Here is a 19,663-nt window from a genome sequence, read left to right as displayed (position 1 = left end):
GTCCTCGGAACCTGGCTCGAGTCATACTATAAGATAACTCCACCGGATTACATCTTCAAAGCTTCTTAATGGTTTAAAATAGAAAATGTAAAAACAGAGATAAGCTCAAATGAAATATGTCAACTGAAATTCTTTAGATGAAAACTCAAAGCGTATACAGCTCGGAATGCGTGTAAATTAGTTAAAATACAATTTTATTAACACTAAGATTTTTTTAAATGATATATTAGACTTCACAGCACGAGTCCTAATAATCAAAAATAGGCGAGATAGTCGAAGTAATTTTGAAATAAAAATTAGTGTTCGATGCTACCCCTTGTTCGGTGGTGCCCCAGATTCTTCAACCATTTTTTTATTTTTACAGGATGCAAACACACGTAGAGTTTAATTCTACAACAGTGTCTGGGATAAAAAGTAAATGTAACGCTATTTGCGCAAAACGTCGTTGATTTTCTAGGAATTCAAATTCAATTTTGAATTTTCATTTTCGCACAAGGTGGGGAAAATTTATAAAGCATCACAATAAAAAGCTCGAAAAACGTTTCGTTGTTCAGTGATTATGGTGTGATTAAATAATGGGACAGGAGACTAAGCGGCATTGCTTTGTGTTTTTCCTCACAAAAAAGTGAAGATCAACATATTTTGACACTTGAGCACTTCGAAATTCGAACAGAATGTAGGGGAGACTGGGGCAAAATTTGTCAAAACGAAAACTTCAATACTCACTATTTTCTAAAATATCAATACTGATTAGCTCAATTTAAGCACATTTCTCGTTAAGATAGAGAAAAATTATCTTCGACAAAGTTGTAGAGGATAAATTTCCTATAAAAATATGTCTATTTGATATTTTTAACGGTTGCGAGAGTGAAACGTTACAAATTACCCGAAAACTGACAAAATTTGCCCCAGCAATTTTGAGAATCTCCACAAAATCGACTTTTATGGCTCTGGCATACCTTTTCGATCAGGAAAATTTCATGAAGTCGAAATTGGAATCACTTTCTTTCTCACACGTTTTTCATATGTCTATCTCATTCTTTTGCACTTTTCTTCTTCTTTTAAACATCACAACAAATTCAATTCAGCTCGATCGAATTTGAAGTGCGAAAAAATGAGATAGATATAATGCAAAAGGTGTGAGAAAGAAAAGAACGTGAATTTTGATTTCATGAAATTTTCTTGACCTAAAAGGTGTGCCGGAACTATTAGAAAATGATTCGAAGATCACATTTCTTTCGATATAGAGGAAAATAGTCTTCTGCAATGTTGTAGAGCAGTAAAGTTCCTATAAGAATATGCTCATTATAAAACGTTTAAATTTTCTCAGAGATCGTGAAAGAATTAAATATGCGTTTTGACAAGTTTTGCCCCAGTCTCCCCTACCTAAGCTATCCCTTTTTTGGATTTCCAAATAGATCTTCGAATCTTTTAAAAACTCTACTTGTGAATGGTAATATTACCTATTTTTACTAAAATACCGCGCCTAATCCTCTTGAGTTGATTTTTAATGTCACCAATATTATATAAAATATCTTCACTCTGCTGGATAAATTCTTGAGAAGTACCATAGGTGCGGGTGACTTTGCCATCCAAGCGTGACTTCGATCCCTTCGGTTCCTAAGCTTTCCTTTAATTCTAGCGCTTAAGGATAGTCTTCACCGATCCGATCTGCTAATGTCCGATTGGTAAAACCATTCTTAAGTACCGTAATTTAAGAAAGCTTACGAACAACAGGGTTGGGGATGAAGCTATCCTTCAAGGCCAAATAAAATATGAATAAATTAAAACTGAATACTAATTCGAAATTATTTTAAATGGAATACAATACAGCATTATTTCCTTTATTAAAAATTTTAAATAAGATTTTTAATTATTTTAAAATTGTTCGAACTTATCACGAATTTATACACCCGATATAAGTGAATTGCTCTCTCGAAGTTGCAATATGATTGCTAAGACAAAGTTATCCTGACGTACTGAAAAGCTGTCAATTAAAATTTAAACTGCAACTGAAACACCGACCGTTGACAGGCGAGTTTAAACCCACTTTGTAACCATTCCAATAAAAATCATTTGTGTATTCCACACCAATCTGTTTCCATTCAGTCAATAAGCAAACTGAACATATGTATATGTATATATGTACCTGGCAAATATTCCCAGCAATCCTTACAATCTTAGTCAACAAGCTGAGGTAGTAGTGTATCGTCCCAGGGTGTGTTTAAATAAGAGAAAATTTCATTAGCTGGCTCATGTAAATCCTCCATGAGAGGAAGAAAATAAGCTGATAGCCGTTGAAGATGGGGTCGGAAGTTGAGAACATTTTCGTTAATACAGTCTCTTCGTGTGGTGCACAAAAAAGCTCTGGGGTGAGCTTTCCTCCTGATCCGCCCTTGCAATTTATTCTGCACCATGTGTGTATGTGTGTGAATTGCAGAAGAGGAGAAAATAAAAATTCCACATGACTTTTTTTCCATTCGTATTCCTTTCCTCTGATTTTTCCTCCGGATCGGAGGATATACTGTCTCTCTCTTAGCAATGGTGGTATAGGATATGTTCTCACTCAGGCAATGGTCAAGTTGTTCGCTGCACGAAGCATTTTTTTTCGTCAAAGCTTCCCTGGTGCACCAGTAGGAGTGGGTGGAGAGTGAAAATTTTGTTGTATTTTTTCAATCTTTTTCTTTTTCATCCTTTTGTGCCACTTTTTTTTTATGTATATATGGCTCCAAAGCGAAAGAGGCACCAAACTGAAACTCAATGGCAAAAAAGGCGCACACATAAACTAACCAACACAAACACCCTCAACCCCCCAGCTTCGAGGGTGGGGACTTTTCCGGGAAGAGCGCGAGAGAGATCTCTATGCGAGGACGCTATTTTTTGCCATGGACAAACGAATACATCACCAAGCAAGAGGCTGGACAAGCTCAACTCGGCCTCTTTCTCCCCATGTCTGACTCGCGAGCAATGCTGCTTCGTATGTGCGACCACCCTGATACTGGAGAACGGGGCTAAAAAATTGGATGGAAATATCATTAAATTGAAGTGTCCCCACGGACCATTCCCATTGCTATCAATCGCCCCAATGTTTCATTTTCTTCCAGATTTTTCCAGCTCTCTCCCTGTGTCCATTGGGAACCGTGAATTCGCGATTTTAGAAAAACAATAAATATATACAAAGCAGGAATAAACTGGAATAAACCTAGATCAGCTTATTGTTGGTGAGATTTTTATTGTCAACCAACTTGAAATGCCTGAAGATTCTAATTGACGCTGAAGTTTTCGAATTGTTAATCAGTTATTAGGGGAGATAGGGTACCTTCAAGCATTGTATACCCTAAAAAACATATTATATATATTTTTAGTATACCCAATTAGACCCAACCGAGTGATCCAAAAATGATTTTTTATAAGAAGAATTGTAGGCCTGTAGGGAAATTCTTTAACAGTCTGACAATATCATATAACAAATTCTAAAAATTTATGTGGTAAATTCGGATAAATTAATTGAAAATCAAATACATATCAGTTACTCTGAGCTTCGCAAAGCTCCTTGAAATGGTCATACGGTACTTATTGGACTTTTATGTTATCGTGCTCCCAAAGTCACTACGAATATTTCTCATATAAAATTATCATATTGCTACAGAATTCCAATACTGAATATATTTTGCGAATTGACCAAAAGATTGATCTTTTGATCTTATCAGTTTTTCTCTTAAATCTAGAAGCTTTTCAGAGAGCTGTTTTTTTCTTAGAATTATTTGAAAACATTTAAAGTGTTTTAGAGAATTTTATGTTGTAAGACTTCCATTTAAGGAGTTACTTGGGTTTTGCAATATTCAAAATTCAAATCGTTTTGGAATTAACTCTAAGATAGGGTAAGTGTGCCAAATTTTGGCCAGATTTATATTTCGGTCACTTTGAGTGTAATTTCGGCCTTGGATTTTGGCTTTCGGGATTTTGGTTTTCGGAATATTGACCGGAACCCCTTTGGAAGAGTTCAGAAAGGGCAAACTGCTACGGGAATCTGCGTAAAAATTTGGGATCCCAAGGTAAACACTTCAGGCCTTCACGACAAATTGCATGGAAGATCTCGGGGCTTGTGGGTCATACAAACGTATTAAAGTAAATGCTTTTGAACTCGTTCCCTATGACATTTTGAAATTTTCTATCCGTTGCTTTACAAAAGGTGGTCGGTATTACACTCAAAGTGGCCGGAATACCCAAAGCAATGTCTATATTTTTATTAATTATTCAATATTTTAGGAACTGATTTAAAGAAAACAAAGATGATAAACTAATTTTCAAGGTTCCATTCAACTTTCCGAAAAGGAAGTAACAAGAAATTTCAATATGTATTTAAAATATTGCATTTCAAACTTAGGACTTCGGTGCGTATTTGCAACTATGCCGAAATTTCGCACAATTACCCTACAGAGTTTTTAGAAATATCTTCCGCTATGGACATCAAATATAAACGCTTTTTTCTCAAAATTCAATCCTTGAAACAGTAGTCAAGGATTGAAATCAGTATAGTCGAGTTCAAAAATTTAATTGAAATTGCACACTTCCTCTTGATAGGGCAATAAATGTAATACATATTTGCGTGTGCTGTAGATTTTTTAAGGATTAATTAGGTGCATATTTTGTTCATACGAAAATGTCTTTATCTTTAACCCTTTAAGGACGATAGGGTAACCTGTGTCCCAAAAATGGTTTAGTTTTTCCTATGGTCATCTATATTGCATTTAGCTTTAAAAAGTCAAAAAAATTATTTTTCTGACCCCGAATTTTTGACCCTCTCGCCCTTAACCCTTTAAGGACGATTGGGTCACCCGTGACCCATAGAGAAAATAATTTTTCCTGACTACCTGAAGTTATTTCTTTCTAATGTTTGTACATAATCACGAAGTAGAGAGATGTAGGAATCTAGGATATTTTTTGCAAATCTCCAGCAATTTGCTATATAAAAAATATTTGAGCTCAAAAATAATATACAAAATAACACTTACAAGTTCAAAAACTAGTAGTTTTGTGTTTCTTTTAAGTTTATTTAGGACTAGCTTTAGATTTCTTTCGACGAAAATTACGTAATCATGAAGTTAAAGCCGATAATTGTAGGAAAAACCTTCAAAGAATAATAAAAAATTGAATTTTAAATAAAAGGCTTTAATGCAAAGTTTTCCATGAATAACTGGTATGTAAAAGGTAAAATAGATGCTTATTGATTATAAAACATAAATGTAATAAGAAATATTTAAAATTATGCAATTAATATACTTTTTTTCTAATAATTTTTTTTTAAGATTGAAGTTAGACTGAAATCTATAGTTATTATAAGGATATTATTTGAGTTATAAACTTGTATTATATCTAAACACACTTCATAAAACGGTAAAAATGATTAAACTTCTACAGTTGTCAAAAAAAGTTAAAGAAATAGCATGGGTTTACTAAATTTGAAAAGAAAAAGTCAAAATGTGTGAAATAGTCAAGATTTTCGCTAATTGGCTTAGTGCTCTATTTTCGTCTGGACCTCAATTTCGAGGTTGAAAAACAATCTGAGAGAAAAGTTGTACCTGGACGAAAATGTAGCTAATAAGATTCTCTATCAAACCCATAAAACAGATTGTAAGGGACAGTCCTAATTTTCGAAATATTTTTGATTAAAGTTGTTAAAAAGTTCGATTTTTCCATGTTTTCTGACATATATGAGACTACAGCGCCCCTGCTGTCAGTGGCACGAACTCCATCTGTCCAAAGGATTATCGGGCATCTAAAGGAGAACAAATGTTCCCATATTAAGAAATAAATCGATTCAGCAGAATCGGAGATATAGGCACCCAAGTATCAAAAACGGCAAAAACGGTTTGCCTATCAGGCGCAAAAACAAAATGATAAGTATTTTCGTAAATCATTTGACCCTAGCAATAGAAAAAAACAGCGTGAGAACCCAGGGCAAAATCACTGTTGCACAGTGTAATCATCATCTTTTTCAACTGCTTATCCCTATCCTCATTTACACTAAATTTATAAAAATTGAAAGAGTGGAGAGCTAGGATATAAAATGCATTGAAGTAACTAAATCGGGGAGTTATGTATATACGTATGATCATAATGCTCTTTTTTTCGTGTTATGCCCTAGACACACTTACAACTTAAGTCGAGACACGGTTTAAAGTAATTATAATAAAAAATTGATTTGACTAAATTCCTATCAGTTTCCCACTCATTAAGCCGTTTCTCGGCTTAAACAGAGGGACGGTTAAGTCAAAAACTGTTGGAAATATAATCTAATACATCTGTAAGTGTGTCTAGGGTTTTAGAGTCTTAAAATCTGGTTTATAAATTTTCTTTAAAAGCAATTCTTGAGAGAAGATGCTACTATTATTCCCAAAACTTGCATGAAAATGTTTTTATTTTGATAATCTATCAGGTAAAATTCATTAAAATCTCACCCATTTCTGATTTCTCTATACACAACCACGTCAAATTGACTTTGTGAATGGCTAAAATTTCAATTTAAGATACAACCAAAAATAATTTCAGAATGCTTTGAGCCAAAACAAGGAATGTCCGAAAAAAGTATCATCTGTACCTGGTTAAAAGAATGGAGTGTGAGTTGATTGATTCAAATTTCGTGGTTCATGTCATTTTTGACTGTTATAAAACAGAGTTCTGAATGTTGGTGTAATTCAGGAAGTCCCTTGCAGATTGGAAATTCATTTCTGTGGGTGACTTTTTATTCAATTCATTCACTCTCTCATTCCCATTCTCCACTACCTCACTCTCCTTGCGCCTTTCCCAAACCCTCTTTTGTTCAAGCCCGATAACCGCACTTTAGTCACCCTTTCTGGCTTGGTATAAAAAAAAAACGACGACTCCACATCTAAAATGAATTTTCATCTCACCACCAAAAAATAGTATTGCAGCACAATTGGGTGAATTATCTCCCATGTTGTGGATAAATTTTTGAGCGCATATCTCACACTATTTTTCAGTACTATCCTCATGTTCACACTAAATATTTTGAGGTAGGTGAATGATGGGATTGGGATACCCATACTCCCAAAAAATGTGCGAAAATTGTTAACAAAACCCTCGCTGCCTTCACCTCCTGACTGATAAAAGTGCCACGATGAGTCACTGGACAGGGGGATTTTAAAAGCACCCCAATACAGATTAAAAGTGTGTGAGTCAAGGGGTGTTTCGGTGTAAAATTGTAATTAACAAAATGATGACATATGCAAAATTATCTAGGCAGGAAACATTGGTGCACGCGGTTTTCGTTTACGACGGAAATCAATGCCAAATAAATTTTCATTCGTTCGAAAAATTCAACATTCAACCCCTAACCCTTTAGAATCCCTCATTGATCGCCTACTTTCACTCCCACCCACCAATTCCTCCCCTTTGAATAGATTATATAGTATAATTTTTTCCGGAACTTAAATGTATGAAAACTGTGACCTTTGAAAGAATAATACAAAAAAATGTTCTTAGAAATTTATATGCGAATGAGGCTGTAGGAATGATCCTCATAATAAGGAGAACATAGTCTGAAACAACATATCCTTTTACCCTTTCATTACTCGAACTCATTACAAAAAAAATGATTTTGAGATAAATTCATCCCTTTATCCCAAAAAAGGTCACATTTTGATACATTTTTTCGAGCATAATTTGCTCTGAAAAAATACATGATAGACGGACAAAACTAGTACACACTTGTACAATTTGACTCTGTAAAAGACCTACCCTGAACTTCTAACATCAATACTGGGGAAACTTACTTGATCTCAATTTAAATCTCCTTTACTTCTTCTAAAGTTTCTTTTTAATACTCGAATCAGTCACGTTGAGTGAACAATTACTATTGCACAAACTGCGCAGAGAAAACAATGGACATTACATATATTGTTTGGATATAGGTAGGGTCGAAGGAACACCTGTTCGCCAGGGAATAGGGGAGACTGGGGCAAAAAGTAACAAAACGGATATTTTATTTTTTTACAAGGTACTCTAGCGCCCCAAAAATTTCTAATTAGTGCAATTCTATAGGAAATTTACCGCTATACAACTTTGTGATAATCATTTTCCTCTATTTTGTAAGGAAATACATTTATCGAGCTGTTTTCTAAAAGTTAATTTTGTGACCATTCTCAAAAATGCTGAAGCAAATAGTACGAGGTATGGGATATTATCACATTTTGATTCGCTTTATTAAGAGCTTTCGTAAATTATAAAAAAAAAAATAGCTAGGTGACATATTTTCATAGGAAATTTATTCCTCTAGGGTCGGAGGAACGTCTGTTCGACAGGGAACCCCTATTGACACTTTTGCCAAAATATTGAAAATTATTTAATATATATAGTAAAATATAAGTAATACAACGTTTTTTCTGTAATATACCTTTGACTATAAACAGAAAAGTTCAAATTTCATATCCCAAATGGTACAAAGTAGGGTGTCAATAGGTGCTGACACGAGTTCTAAAAGTGTCAATAGACGTTCTTTTCACCCTACATCTTTTTAAAACACAGTTTTCTCTATCTGAACGAGAATAGTGCTTTTTAAGCTATTTTAGAAAAAAAAAACACACAAGAGACTGCTAATAGTTTGACCAATGAAAACAAAAACCGGCGAGATGAGGAAATGATGTTTCTTCTCGTCGTGAGACGTCAGAAATTGCTTCGGTCTGTTACTTTTTGCTCCATACCTTTTGTTACTTTTTACCCCAAGTGGACATTTTTAATAAAAGGATTTCTGGAGAAAAGAATCTTTGTAAAATTCTAAAATAGATAGTGGTTTCGTATTCAAAGAATCCAAATCATTTAGAAAATATTTACCAGGGCATCAATTTTGGAAAATAAGTAGGTCAAAATTGATATCTGTAGCAAGAAGGAAAACATTTCAAAAATATGGCTAAAAATTTCAATATTTTTTTATTTTCTGAATTCCTTGTTCGAATTCCAAGAAACTTACGACTTTGAAGAAGGTCTATGGAGGCCATCTATGGAAAAAATCTCAAGCATCTATCTCTTTTATTTTGGAAGATATTGAATTTTCAAATTTTCAATTTGTGTCTTTTTACCCCTGTCTCCCCTACTCATTGGAAATTTCTTTAAAATATTAAATTTTATTTAATATATCTAATAAGATTCAAGTACAACAGGATGTTTTTTATTAATCTACTATTTCCTATTACAATATACGTAAAAATTTCATATCCCAAATGTTCAAAATACGATTTCTTAAAGTGACAAGATGTGTACCTTCCACCCTATATTGTTGTTATGAACCTGCTCTTATGCATACCCTGTCTTGAAGATGCTACTAAATGTTGAGTAGAGTAAAGTGGGTTAATTTGAAATAATTTTTAATTTGGAATTTTAAAATTTCCTCTTTGCTTCAAATGGGCAAAATAAATCAAAACCACGAAAAGTACTTGTGAGTGCAAAGGCCCGAAAGGCCCAAATGGACTCAGGCTGATCCTCAAGAATATTTAACCAGTAAAAGTTAATAGGGGAGACTAGAAATTTTTATTCGCTTAGAATTTATGAAAAAAATAGTTTAAATCGGATTGATAAATAATTCAATTAAGAAAGATATAGTTAATTAGTATAAAAAAAATAGTAGTTTGCTCAATACTTCTTCTTAAAGAAAAACTGTAACACCATACTATATAATTAATTGGCTAATTCTACCCCGATCTCCCCTAGTAAAAGATTAGGGGGATATAAAAGTGGGATTGCGACAGAAAGGGTTAAGCCAAAAGGGTTGCCAGCAACCCGTAGAAAGAGGAGACATAAGCCCTTAAGGAACAAAACAAAAGAAAAATTAAAATAAATTTTAAAAAGACTTAAATTAAATAAATCTAATATTAACAAAAAATGTATTATGAATAATAAAAATTCTTGAGATTAAATTAAATCTATACAAAAATAACATATTATGAAAAAAATATCAAAAACAAGTGAAGAGACTCCCAAAAACCCCGGAGAGAACATGTAGGGGTGTCTGACTAACACGACAAGACGCCACGACTAACCAACCCAGAAACGCCGAGGATTAACTGCTTTTTCTTTTTGACCATCTGAAACAACGAGGAAATCTCAAAAATCCAAATTAAAAATGATTCCAAATTAGACTGCTCCTTTATTTTGGACATGTGTTTTTCTTTCGAAATTTCGTGAATTTTTAGCTTTTCTAATGACTAGGTTGTATAAATGCCTGGAGAAACAAAGGAGCATCATCTCTACGACCGAGTTGTAGTGAAAAAAGCCTTAAGAGGTTCCTGGAAAGGCCAGAGAATGCACAAATCCAAGCATACTTGGAGTACTGAAGTTAACTCACTTTAATGAATGATATGGAAAGTTTCCGGGCTTCTGTGACATTTTACGTTTCCCTTACATGAACAGGAAGAGGATTTGGTAAGATTGGTTCATGAAATGAAGAACAATGGGCATCCTGTTGAGGCAGATTAGCTGTCCAAATTTACAGCCAAGTTGTCCAAATTAATAACCAAGTTGTCCAAAATAAGAGTCAAATTCACCTGTACATATCAATTCATTTTTAAACGTATTGAGAGTAATTTTAATTCTTTTTAAAAGAGAGTAACAAAAAAAGTCAATTAGTATTGAAAATATCGCACTTCAAACTCAGTACATTGATGCTTATAAACACCCTGTCCAAAATTATGATACTTTTAATTACCTGGAACAGTTCTTTAGGGGTGTTTTTTCTTTTACCAAAACTTTTTTATTAAAAAAAATATTTTTTTGCAATTCATTACGAAAACAATATTTATAAACTTGCCTTGAAATTTATTTTGAAATGGAATTTTCATTAACCCATTCCTTACCATGGTATTACACATCATACGCAAATTGAGTGATTTTAGATGATTTATTCCAGGGCAATTGATATTCGAATTTCAGTCGGGAATGGATTTTTAGTTACTTTAGTCCCTCAATAACTTGGAAAAAATAGCCCGACAGAGATGGAAATACATTTTGTTGTTCTTTTCTCGCTTCGCGTGAAGTCATGCAAAAATTTTGTACAAAATGGCGGACGGAAAATTCGACATTCCGTCGAATTTTTTTAAAATTGGCCCCTTTTCTCTTTCCTGATTTGAATACTGGTTCCCAATATGTTTTCTTGGATAGTTACTCTATCTCAAACAATAGAGTTTGTAATGAATTAATGTACAGAATTTAAATTCAGTGACCGTTAAGACGCGTGTTTGAGGGAGGCTCCCCGCGCCCCAATAATGGATATTTTTTTTTCTTTTCAAAAAATTAATCTATTAATCTGTAGGAAACTAGTCCCAAAATGTGAACATTATATCTTAAGTATTTCTACTACATTGACTGAATGGGTTAACCCGGCTAGTGATGTGTAAGATCAAAATTCATATCTGTTATTTATTTATTTATTTATTTCTACCAGATGATAGGAAACTTTTTTATTGATTGATGGTTTGGTATTTTTGAATACAGAGGTGAATTTATTTCGGGTCTCCCAACATTTTGGTCAAAATAGGCCTCAAGGCCTAAGACCTTAGTAAGGGGGAAATAAAAAAAGGAACTTTCATCTACACAGAAAAAAATATTGTGTAAATATGTTCGTAAATGTTTGTGAATTCCTATGGGGGAGTTGCGAAATGCTTTCAAATCGTATAACCCACAAACAAGTTCGTTAAAGTAATGATCACTTGACGAGCATTTTTTGTATTTCTACAAACATTTGTTCGTAAATGTTCGTAAACACAAAAAAAATGTTTGTAAATTTTTTCATTTGTTCGTTAATGTTCGTAAAGTATTCGTCAGACAAACAAGAATTTGCGAACAAATCACAAAATTTTACGAACATTTTTGTGTGTTTACGAACATTTACGACCAAATGTTTGTAAAAGACAAAAAATGCTCGTCAAGTGATCATGTTACGCACAATATTTGTGAAAAAGGTACAGAGTTTTATGAACTTGTTTGTGGGTTATACGATTTACGAGCTTTTCGTGACTCCCCCATTCACAAACATTTACAAACATTTTTACAAAATATTTTTTTCTGTGTATGTTTTACCAATAATCTCTGTTCCATTTATCTGACTATTTTTCAATGTCAAATGTCAAAAGCCTCTCGAATTATTTTACAAATAAGGTAAAGTACCCTTTATTCGACCGGTTCCTCTATTCGACCGGTAGATTTATTTATTCAATTTATTTATATTTGCTATAATATTTTGTGTATGATCTAACATTAATAGGTCAATTATTCTTTAAATAATACGAATCAGTGACAAATTCATAGAAATTGATGAAATTCACCATCAAATATTCAAAAATTGACCCACCGGTCGAATAGAGGAACCCGGTCGAGTAAGGGTACTTTACCTTATTTATTAAAGTTGCTTAAAGGTGAAATATATCAAGTCATTCTAAAATGTACTCTTCTTTATCAATTTTCAATTTTGGATAATATTTTGATGATTTGTACGAGCAAATCTGGACACATTGTCATTGTTTTATTATATGAAACATATTTTTAAACAACTTCTACGTGGGATTGTGTAATGCCCAAATATGTATATAAAAGGGTGAGATAGAAGAAAATAAATTCGTGTTTAACAGAGAAATTGTGTGTATTTATTTTCAGCATTACATGTAGCAATATTGGTATGAGGGTTGGACAGTATGAAAAAAAAATTATTTTATAGCGAGATATCAGTGTTTTCATTAAATAAAAACTTTTTCTCACACTATTGCCAATGTTCTTCATCCCCTACTCTGGCTTCATTTGTCCTCTTAAATTACTCCCTCCATATGCAAAGTGCAACAGAAAAATGCAACGTTATTATGGAATCGTTTTCCATTTTGTGTTGTTACATATTTACACATTTATTGCGATAATCAACAGTGACGGACAAATGAAAGGCCGTAATTAAATTTGGCAGAGTGATCAACAGCCATTCGCGACTGATATGTAATATGTGGGACAAAAGTGTGAGTGATTCGGAGAATATAAATGAACAGTTGGTGAATGATTGTGATAATGAAACACAAGTATAGATCTATTTGGGTAGCATTATATGCATTTTTGCCAATCATCCATCCACCAAAAAATGTGCACCAATCTATTGCCTTGTTCGACTGGGATAAATTTGACAATTTTTTTTTTAACTGATTGAAACCGTTGTCATTGATCTGATAGTAAATGAATGCATTTGTACGTTTACTGTATGAAGCTTCCAATTAACCTTAAAACACAAGGGAATACTCAAAAAATTAAATAAATACTCTAATAGTAGTTACTCTAAGGCTGACTAAAGACCTATGGTGTGGCTTAAGCCGAGAATTGGATTAACGTATTCATAATCAAAATAATGATTAGACTACAATTACATCAGTTTCTCACTAAGCCGTCTCTTTGCCGTAAGTTTGGAATTCCAAATGCTCGAACTTTTCACAATTAAAAGCTATACACTGAGAAAAAAACTATGATTAACTTTTTCTCGTCATAAATTTAACACTTTTCGAGTGAAAAAATATATCAACATTTTTTAATATTAATTTTACACCTTTTGAGGGTAAAATTAACATGAAAAAAGGTTAATTTAACCCATAATACACCTAAAAAGGGTAATATTTACACCGATTTCGGATCAATATTGCAGGGTAAAATTAACATCTCCGGAATGTTCTTTTGACTTTTTCGGATTTCTCTCAGTGTATGGGGAAATGGAGCACCTTTGAATGTGAGACAACTTTGAAATTGGGATTTTTAAATGAAATTGAGCCTTGATGCTTTTCATGATATAATTCTCGTGACATGGCTCAATTCCATTTAGAAATTAAAAAAACAATTTCAAAGGTGCCCCACTTTCCCCTATCGCCACATATTATTTATTAATGGAACAATCTTAAAACTTTGGTATACGTACGTGTTCGCGCACAATTAATCGAATGTCGTTAGAATTTAAAAGTCTAAGCGAAATAATTCTGCTTGTTTCATAGCAATCAAATCTCATTGATCAGCAGGCATCATTTTAATTTTCCCTCCAATTTCTCTATTATATCAATACAATTAACGAGTGATCACCAACAGCTGATCAACTATATAAGAGAGTGCACTGACCCAATTCCTTCTCTTTTTTTTACCATTGTCTCTCATCATTTTATCCAGTAGTTTTTATCAGTGCTCATTGCCAATAAATTTCCTCCTAAATTAATTTAAATCAGAATCATAAGTTTATAGTTAATTAGTCAATAAATTGTTGAATTATATTGAAGATAGTAAGTGTTTCTTAAACAATGAGGAAGTGAGAAAAGCTGAATTAATTGACCTGGAAGAAGTCCTCTGTCCGTTGTTCAGCTCTTTGTTCCAGTCAGCGAACGGTTGTGTTTCACTTTCGAGCAACCATAGCCATTGGAAAGAGCAAAGGAAAATTTTGCTCCAACGAGCCCGGATGGAAGGAATAGATCATATCTAATCATATTTTATGCTATTCCAGTTACATCATCAATTCACTCTTCCACTCACGCACGCACGCACTCATACTCATTTCTCCATTCATCTCATTCACTTAAAGGAATAATTCTCATCTCTTCACATCTCAGCATACATTCTATCTTACATCTCTTTCTAACATATACTTAAAGATAATTATCCTGAATTCCCGTTTAGTAGGTAATGTCTTTTGTAGGGCTAAGGCTGAATTACTTAAGAACATCAGTAGAACATTACATCGCTTTAGAACATGTCCCTTGTAGTACAACAAGTTTTTAAAAGTAGGGTAAATGTCCTAATTCAAAACCATTTCCATACGCTTTAACTTTGATTGAAGATTCAACACATTAACTTCAATTTTTTCTGAAGAAAATTACATAAATTTGCTCATTGACTCTTCTAAAATGTTACTGTTTAGTGAAAATTCTTTAAATATAATTTGAAAGCTTCTTAAATACAAGAAGAACACACAAGTGCAAAATGTTTATATTGGAAACAAATTAATCCAAATGGAGACAAGGGAAATTTTCTAATTGGAGACAAACAGTGTAAGTGAAACCGCGACGAAAGGCTTCCAAAATTTTATTGAGTTGCTCTTGAGTGCAGGATTTGTTCTTATTCCTGGTATTTTCTCCTTTCCCATCTACAACAATAAGAAAATCTCTCCAAAAAAATCATATTTCCGGGGTTTCCTATTGAAGCATTTGCAGACACTTCAGAAAAACCCTTTTTGTTCACGAAATAGGTAATTATTTCATTTGAAAACTTCACGCACCGTTAACAATAAAGATTACCACTTAATTTAACTAAAATTATCCAGAAATATGACATAAATATTAAACAAAACGAATAAACAACAGTCATTTTATTGTGTTTTTCATTGGAAAACATGGTCGATCGCTGAAAAATTCGATGTCGAAAAGGTACACTTTTAATTTTTCTGAGAAATTAACAAATTAAAATTTGTGAATATGAATGGATTTTTGTTTTATTTGGAGCAAAATTAACTAAATAATGAAACTGTGTTATAGAAAAAATATAAATAATAATTTAGTACTGGATTTATCATGAAAACTGTGACGTTTCCATTTGGAATAGAGAAAAAATTCCATTTGTAGCAGGTTTCGTATTAGCTTAATTTACCCTATTTTGAAATGTTGAATTAGTGAAAATTTTAATATCTTGCTGAAAACATTCTAAATGATTTAAAGGACATTTCCCCCATCTAACAAATCAAACTTCAATTATAATTTTAGTTTCTAAAACAAAACTTTTTATTATTTACGAGTTTACATAATTATGTAAATATTCTCAGAATGAAAAAAATAAATAAAAAAAGAAAAAGCATTACAATTATTATTAATCGCATCAGAATACTTTGTTACAATGTAATCATGTTATATTGCTGTTGCATTCCTTGGTGGAAGAATCCACTAAGTCCATGTGTAGACCGCCCAGAAGCACCTTCTTCGTAGTGTGGATGCTTCTTCCATGCTCCCAGAGTTTTTCTTGTAGGCAGAGGCGGTGCATTATATTACGTTTTATCACAGTGACAATGTATTTTTCTGACATTCAGTTGTTTGCACCGGGCGAGACTCGAACTCGCAACTTTTAAAGTCGAGTCAGAGATCTCATCCGCCCAAGAATCAATCGGTCTTGCCTATTGCACCACTAAGATCCCCAGCATTACAATAACATAATTTCTATCACAATTTACTGAAAATTACTTAAACAATTACAAATATTGCGTTATACAATTTTAAAAAAATCTTGTAAATCTAAATGTTCTGCTTTCGAATTCAACACTCAAGGATTCGTATCAATAACCTATAACAGATGACCGAAATGTATCCATTATATCCAAACAATAAGCCATACTACCAACAAACCTACAATTGAACTAATTAACAGTGATTGTGTTATTAAGAATGTCCCAGCTGTAGCTAAGACAAAAACACTGAAATATGTAAAGAATTCTACCATCAGGTAGCCCCTCTGAACAACTCTATGCATCCATGTTACGCTGGCGGAATCCTTGTAGTAGTATTTTCTCAGCCAACTAATGCTGTTGGCAAAGAGTACTCTGAAGTCCATGTCATTAGGATCGAATGAATATCTTTTGGTATCTTCTGGGTGGAGATTTTTCGACAGTTCAATTGAATTTTCAATGTGAAAGTCATTGTCGCAGTCGCTTATCTCTGCAAAATATTTCTTGCCTTTGTACTGAAGATCTAATATATGAAAGCCCCTGTAAACATTTTTTTTATATAATACACATAATTTTGATAATTGTTGATAAAATACCTCATCCATGGTGGTGAAATTGCAAAAATTCTCTCAGGGATGTACATAATTAGAGTAACAATAATAGTGCCCAGATAATAAATATCAGACCTTAAACCATTCCTAACTTTCAATCTTGGTAGAAGAAAGTACGAATCACAGGGATTCTTCCAAGACTCCTCATTCAGTATATTGGCCATGTCTTGTATGGTTATGGGATTGATGTCCTTGTTGTTGGATACATGACAAATTTCAGGCTTCTTAGAAGGCACTATTCGAGAGCCAACGGAAACGGTCAAGGCAAGCATGCAATTAACTACGTGATCGCATGGTACAGCAAAAACTGTACTCTTGGGATTTCCAAACAAATTCCTTCCGACCCCTTTGATAAAAAGTCGAATTACTCCGCAGTGGCCGCTCTGTGAACTCCCCATCCAACCTGGGATTTCATGATGATAGAAACCATAAACTGAAAAAAAAAACAATTATTTAATCTTTTTTTCAGTGCTCGAATTTCATAGAGAGAGGAGAGAGAGAAAACCGAAATAGAGGAAAACGATTAAAGATTAGAGTGTGCCAAATTGCGGCCACATTGAGTGTAATTCCGGCTATGTACCTAAATTAAATAAAATTATAAATGTAATCTTCGAATATTCAATCAATTTTTTTTCTTTAAATACTTATATTTATTCTTCTTAGAATGTAATAACAATAATTCGTTAAATTTAGGGTATTCGGACTAAAACAGAGACCCATCACTGGCCTAATAAAAAGTGGGTCTATTTTTCATTTTTCCTTGTAAACATTTTGCAGCTATTGCACCGCGACTAAAATAAATTTGCTCGTAGTTCTTGTGTTATTTCGGCGAACATAATAAAATATGTATTTTTAGATAGCTTTTAATGCATAATTTCGAAATATACCAGACTGATAAGTCAGTTCCCTTTAGGAAAAAACTTGCATTAGTGCGCCTGTGGAAAAACCGATTTCAATTCAGCTGAAAAAATGTGGATTATCGGCTGAATTCTGCTAACCTTAACCCTTTAACGACGAGATACTTTTTACGGACTGAAAATCAACAATAAAAATTAAACTGGGAAACATAATCAATGATAAGTCTTACATCTAACTTTGGAAAGTCCAACAGAATCTGATTCGGTGTATTTTGTGCTTCTATGAACGATAGGGACAAAAATAGTCCAAAAATTTAAGTAATTTTTCTGACAATACAAATGATAATATTTTTCGCTTTAATGAAAAATATTTCGTATGAATATTGTAGTTTTTATTGCCAAAAGGGTTTTGATTAAAAAAATGGAACTATAAAAAATAAAGAAAATCAATTATGAATTTGAAAATTTAAAAAATCGACATATTTGAGCTTAAATATTTACTACATAGCAAATAGCTAGAGACTTGCAAAAAAATATTTTACATTCCTTCAACCTTCTACTTTACAATTATGTACAGACATAAGAAAGAAATAACTTTAAGTAGTCAGGAAAAATTATTTTCTTTATGGGACACCGGTGTTCCAATCGTTCTTAAAGGGTTAAAACAACTTAAGCGAGGCAATGCCATTTTTATATATTTGGTTAGCACTTTTTGTTCAAGAACTGCTGATCAGTCAGCATATATTTGCTAATCGACCTAGGAGAAATATGCTGAAAACGCTGGATTTTTCGGCTAACTGTGCTCGCTGGGAAGAGTCTTAAAAAGATAGTATATATCGCTTGTGTTGCTAGAGGTTTGGTGGATTTTGAATTTTTAAATTTGTGGAATCGTAAGCCGGAACTCCTTGTAAGGTTCATTTGGAATCATCATCATTTGCCATTTGCATCAAATGATAAATACCAAAACCCGCTGAGTTTTCAATTTATCGGAGATTTTTTTTATAAATATAATAACTCTTCTATGTCAGTTTAATTACCTAATGATGGTCTAACAATCCCCGTTGGAAGTCCCGCCATTTCCTCAAGAATAAGATTCTCTGCCAATTGCTTGGAATAGGAGTAAGTGTTTTGATGACCCTCAATGAAATCATCCTGACTCTCTGCTACTCGATCAATTGTAGAAGGTGTCTCGAGAGCTAGTTTGATCATTTCTCTAGGAGACTCTTTGGTTCTATATATAACTTCTAGGATCTTATCTTGAATATTAGAATTAGCCCAAGCTGTAGAGGTATATATGAAGGCTGAGAGATATACAAGACTTTTGGCGAGATCAATACAACGCAAAGTGCTGAGGACATTCATTAGAACAGCCTCTTTAAGACTTCGGTTGAACTTGATCAAACCCGCATTGTGATAAACTACAGTTACTGTCTCCCTAATTTCCTTAAGAGTAATGGGATCCAGTCCAAGATCCTGAGCTGTAAGGTTTCCCACAATGGGCACTACTTTTGCTTTGGTTTCTGCAGACAAATGGTTGAAGATCTCGCTGGACAGGAGCTTCACAACACGCTCCGATGGTGATTGACCTTTTTTCTCACGCACCACGACGTAGATCTTACAAAGATCAGGGCTGGAGCTTAGCAATCCTTCGATAAGCCCCATCCCGACAAAACCCGTTCCCCCAGTAAGGAGAATGCTTCTATTGGCAAAATAATCTCTAAATCGAACCAGTTTAGTATCCATGTCTTTCACTAATGTTTCGAGAATTGCACGTAAACAGAACTACACTTTTAAATCACAGCACAGATGAATACACACTAAAACATGAACCTCCACTTGAACCTCTATTTATACAATCTTTGTTGCTCTAGCAAAAAAAGAGAACTTGTTTCAAGAATTCGGCAGACAAAAAATCCAATAGTAATGTACAGCTCTTGATGAATAATCGAGGTCATAACCGTGGAGTAAACCGA

General features: G+C 33.4%; 1 protein-coding gene across 1 annotated transcript; it reads right to left on the bottom strand.

The window, feature by feature from the left end:
* Positions 1-2,902: 2,902 nt before the first annotated feature.
* On the bottom strand, positions 2,903-19,352 carry LOC129800954 (putative fatty acyl-CoA reductase CG8303). Its single transcript, XM_055845700.1, has 3 exons — positions 18,728-19,352; positions 16,951-17,266; positions 2,903-3,011 (listed from the first exon to the last, which is right to left on the bottom strand). Exons 1-3 carry the CDS (start codon positions 19,350-19,352, stop codon positions 2,903-2,905), a joined length of 1,050 nt encoding a protein of 349 aa, XP_055701675.1.
* Positions 19,353-19,663: the final 311 nt, after the last annotated feature.

The sequence above is a fragment of the Phlebotomus papatasi genome, chromosome 2, assembly GCF_024763615.1.
Source record: "Phlebotomus papatasi isolate M1 chromosome 2, Ppap_2.1, whole genome shotgun sequence".
Classification (NCBI taxonomy): Eukaryota; Metazoa; Arthropoda; class Insecta; order Diptera; family Psychodidae; genus Phlebotomus; species Phlebotomus papatasi.
The sequence above is the reverse complement of the archived record's forward strand: the minus strand, read 5'-3'. Positions and strand labels throughout refer to the sequence as shown.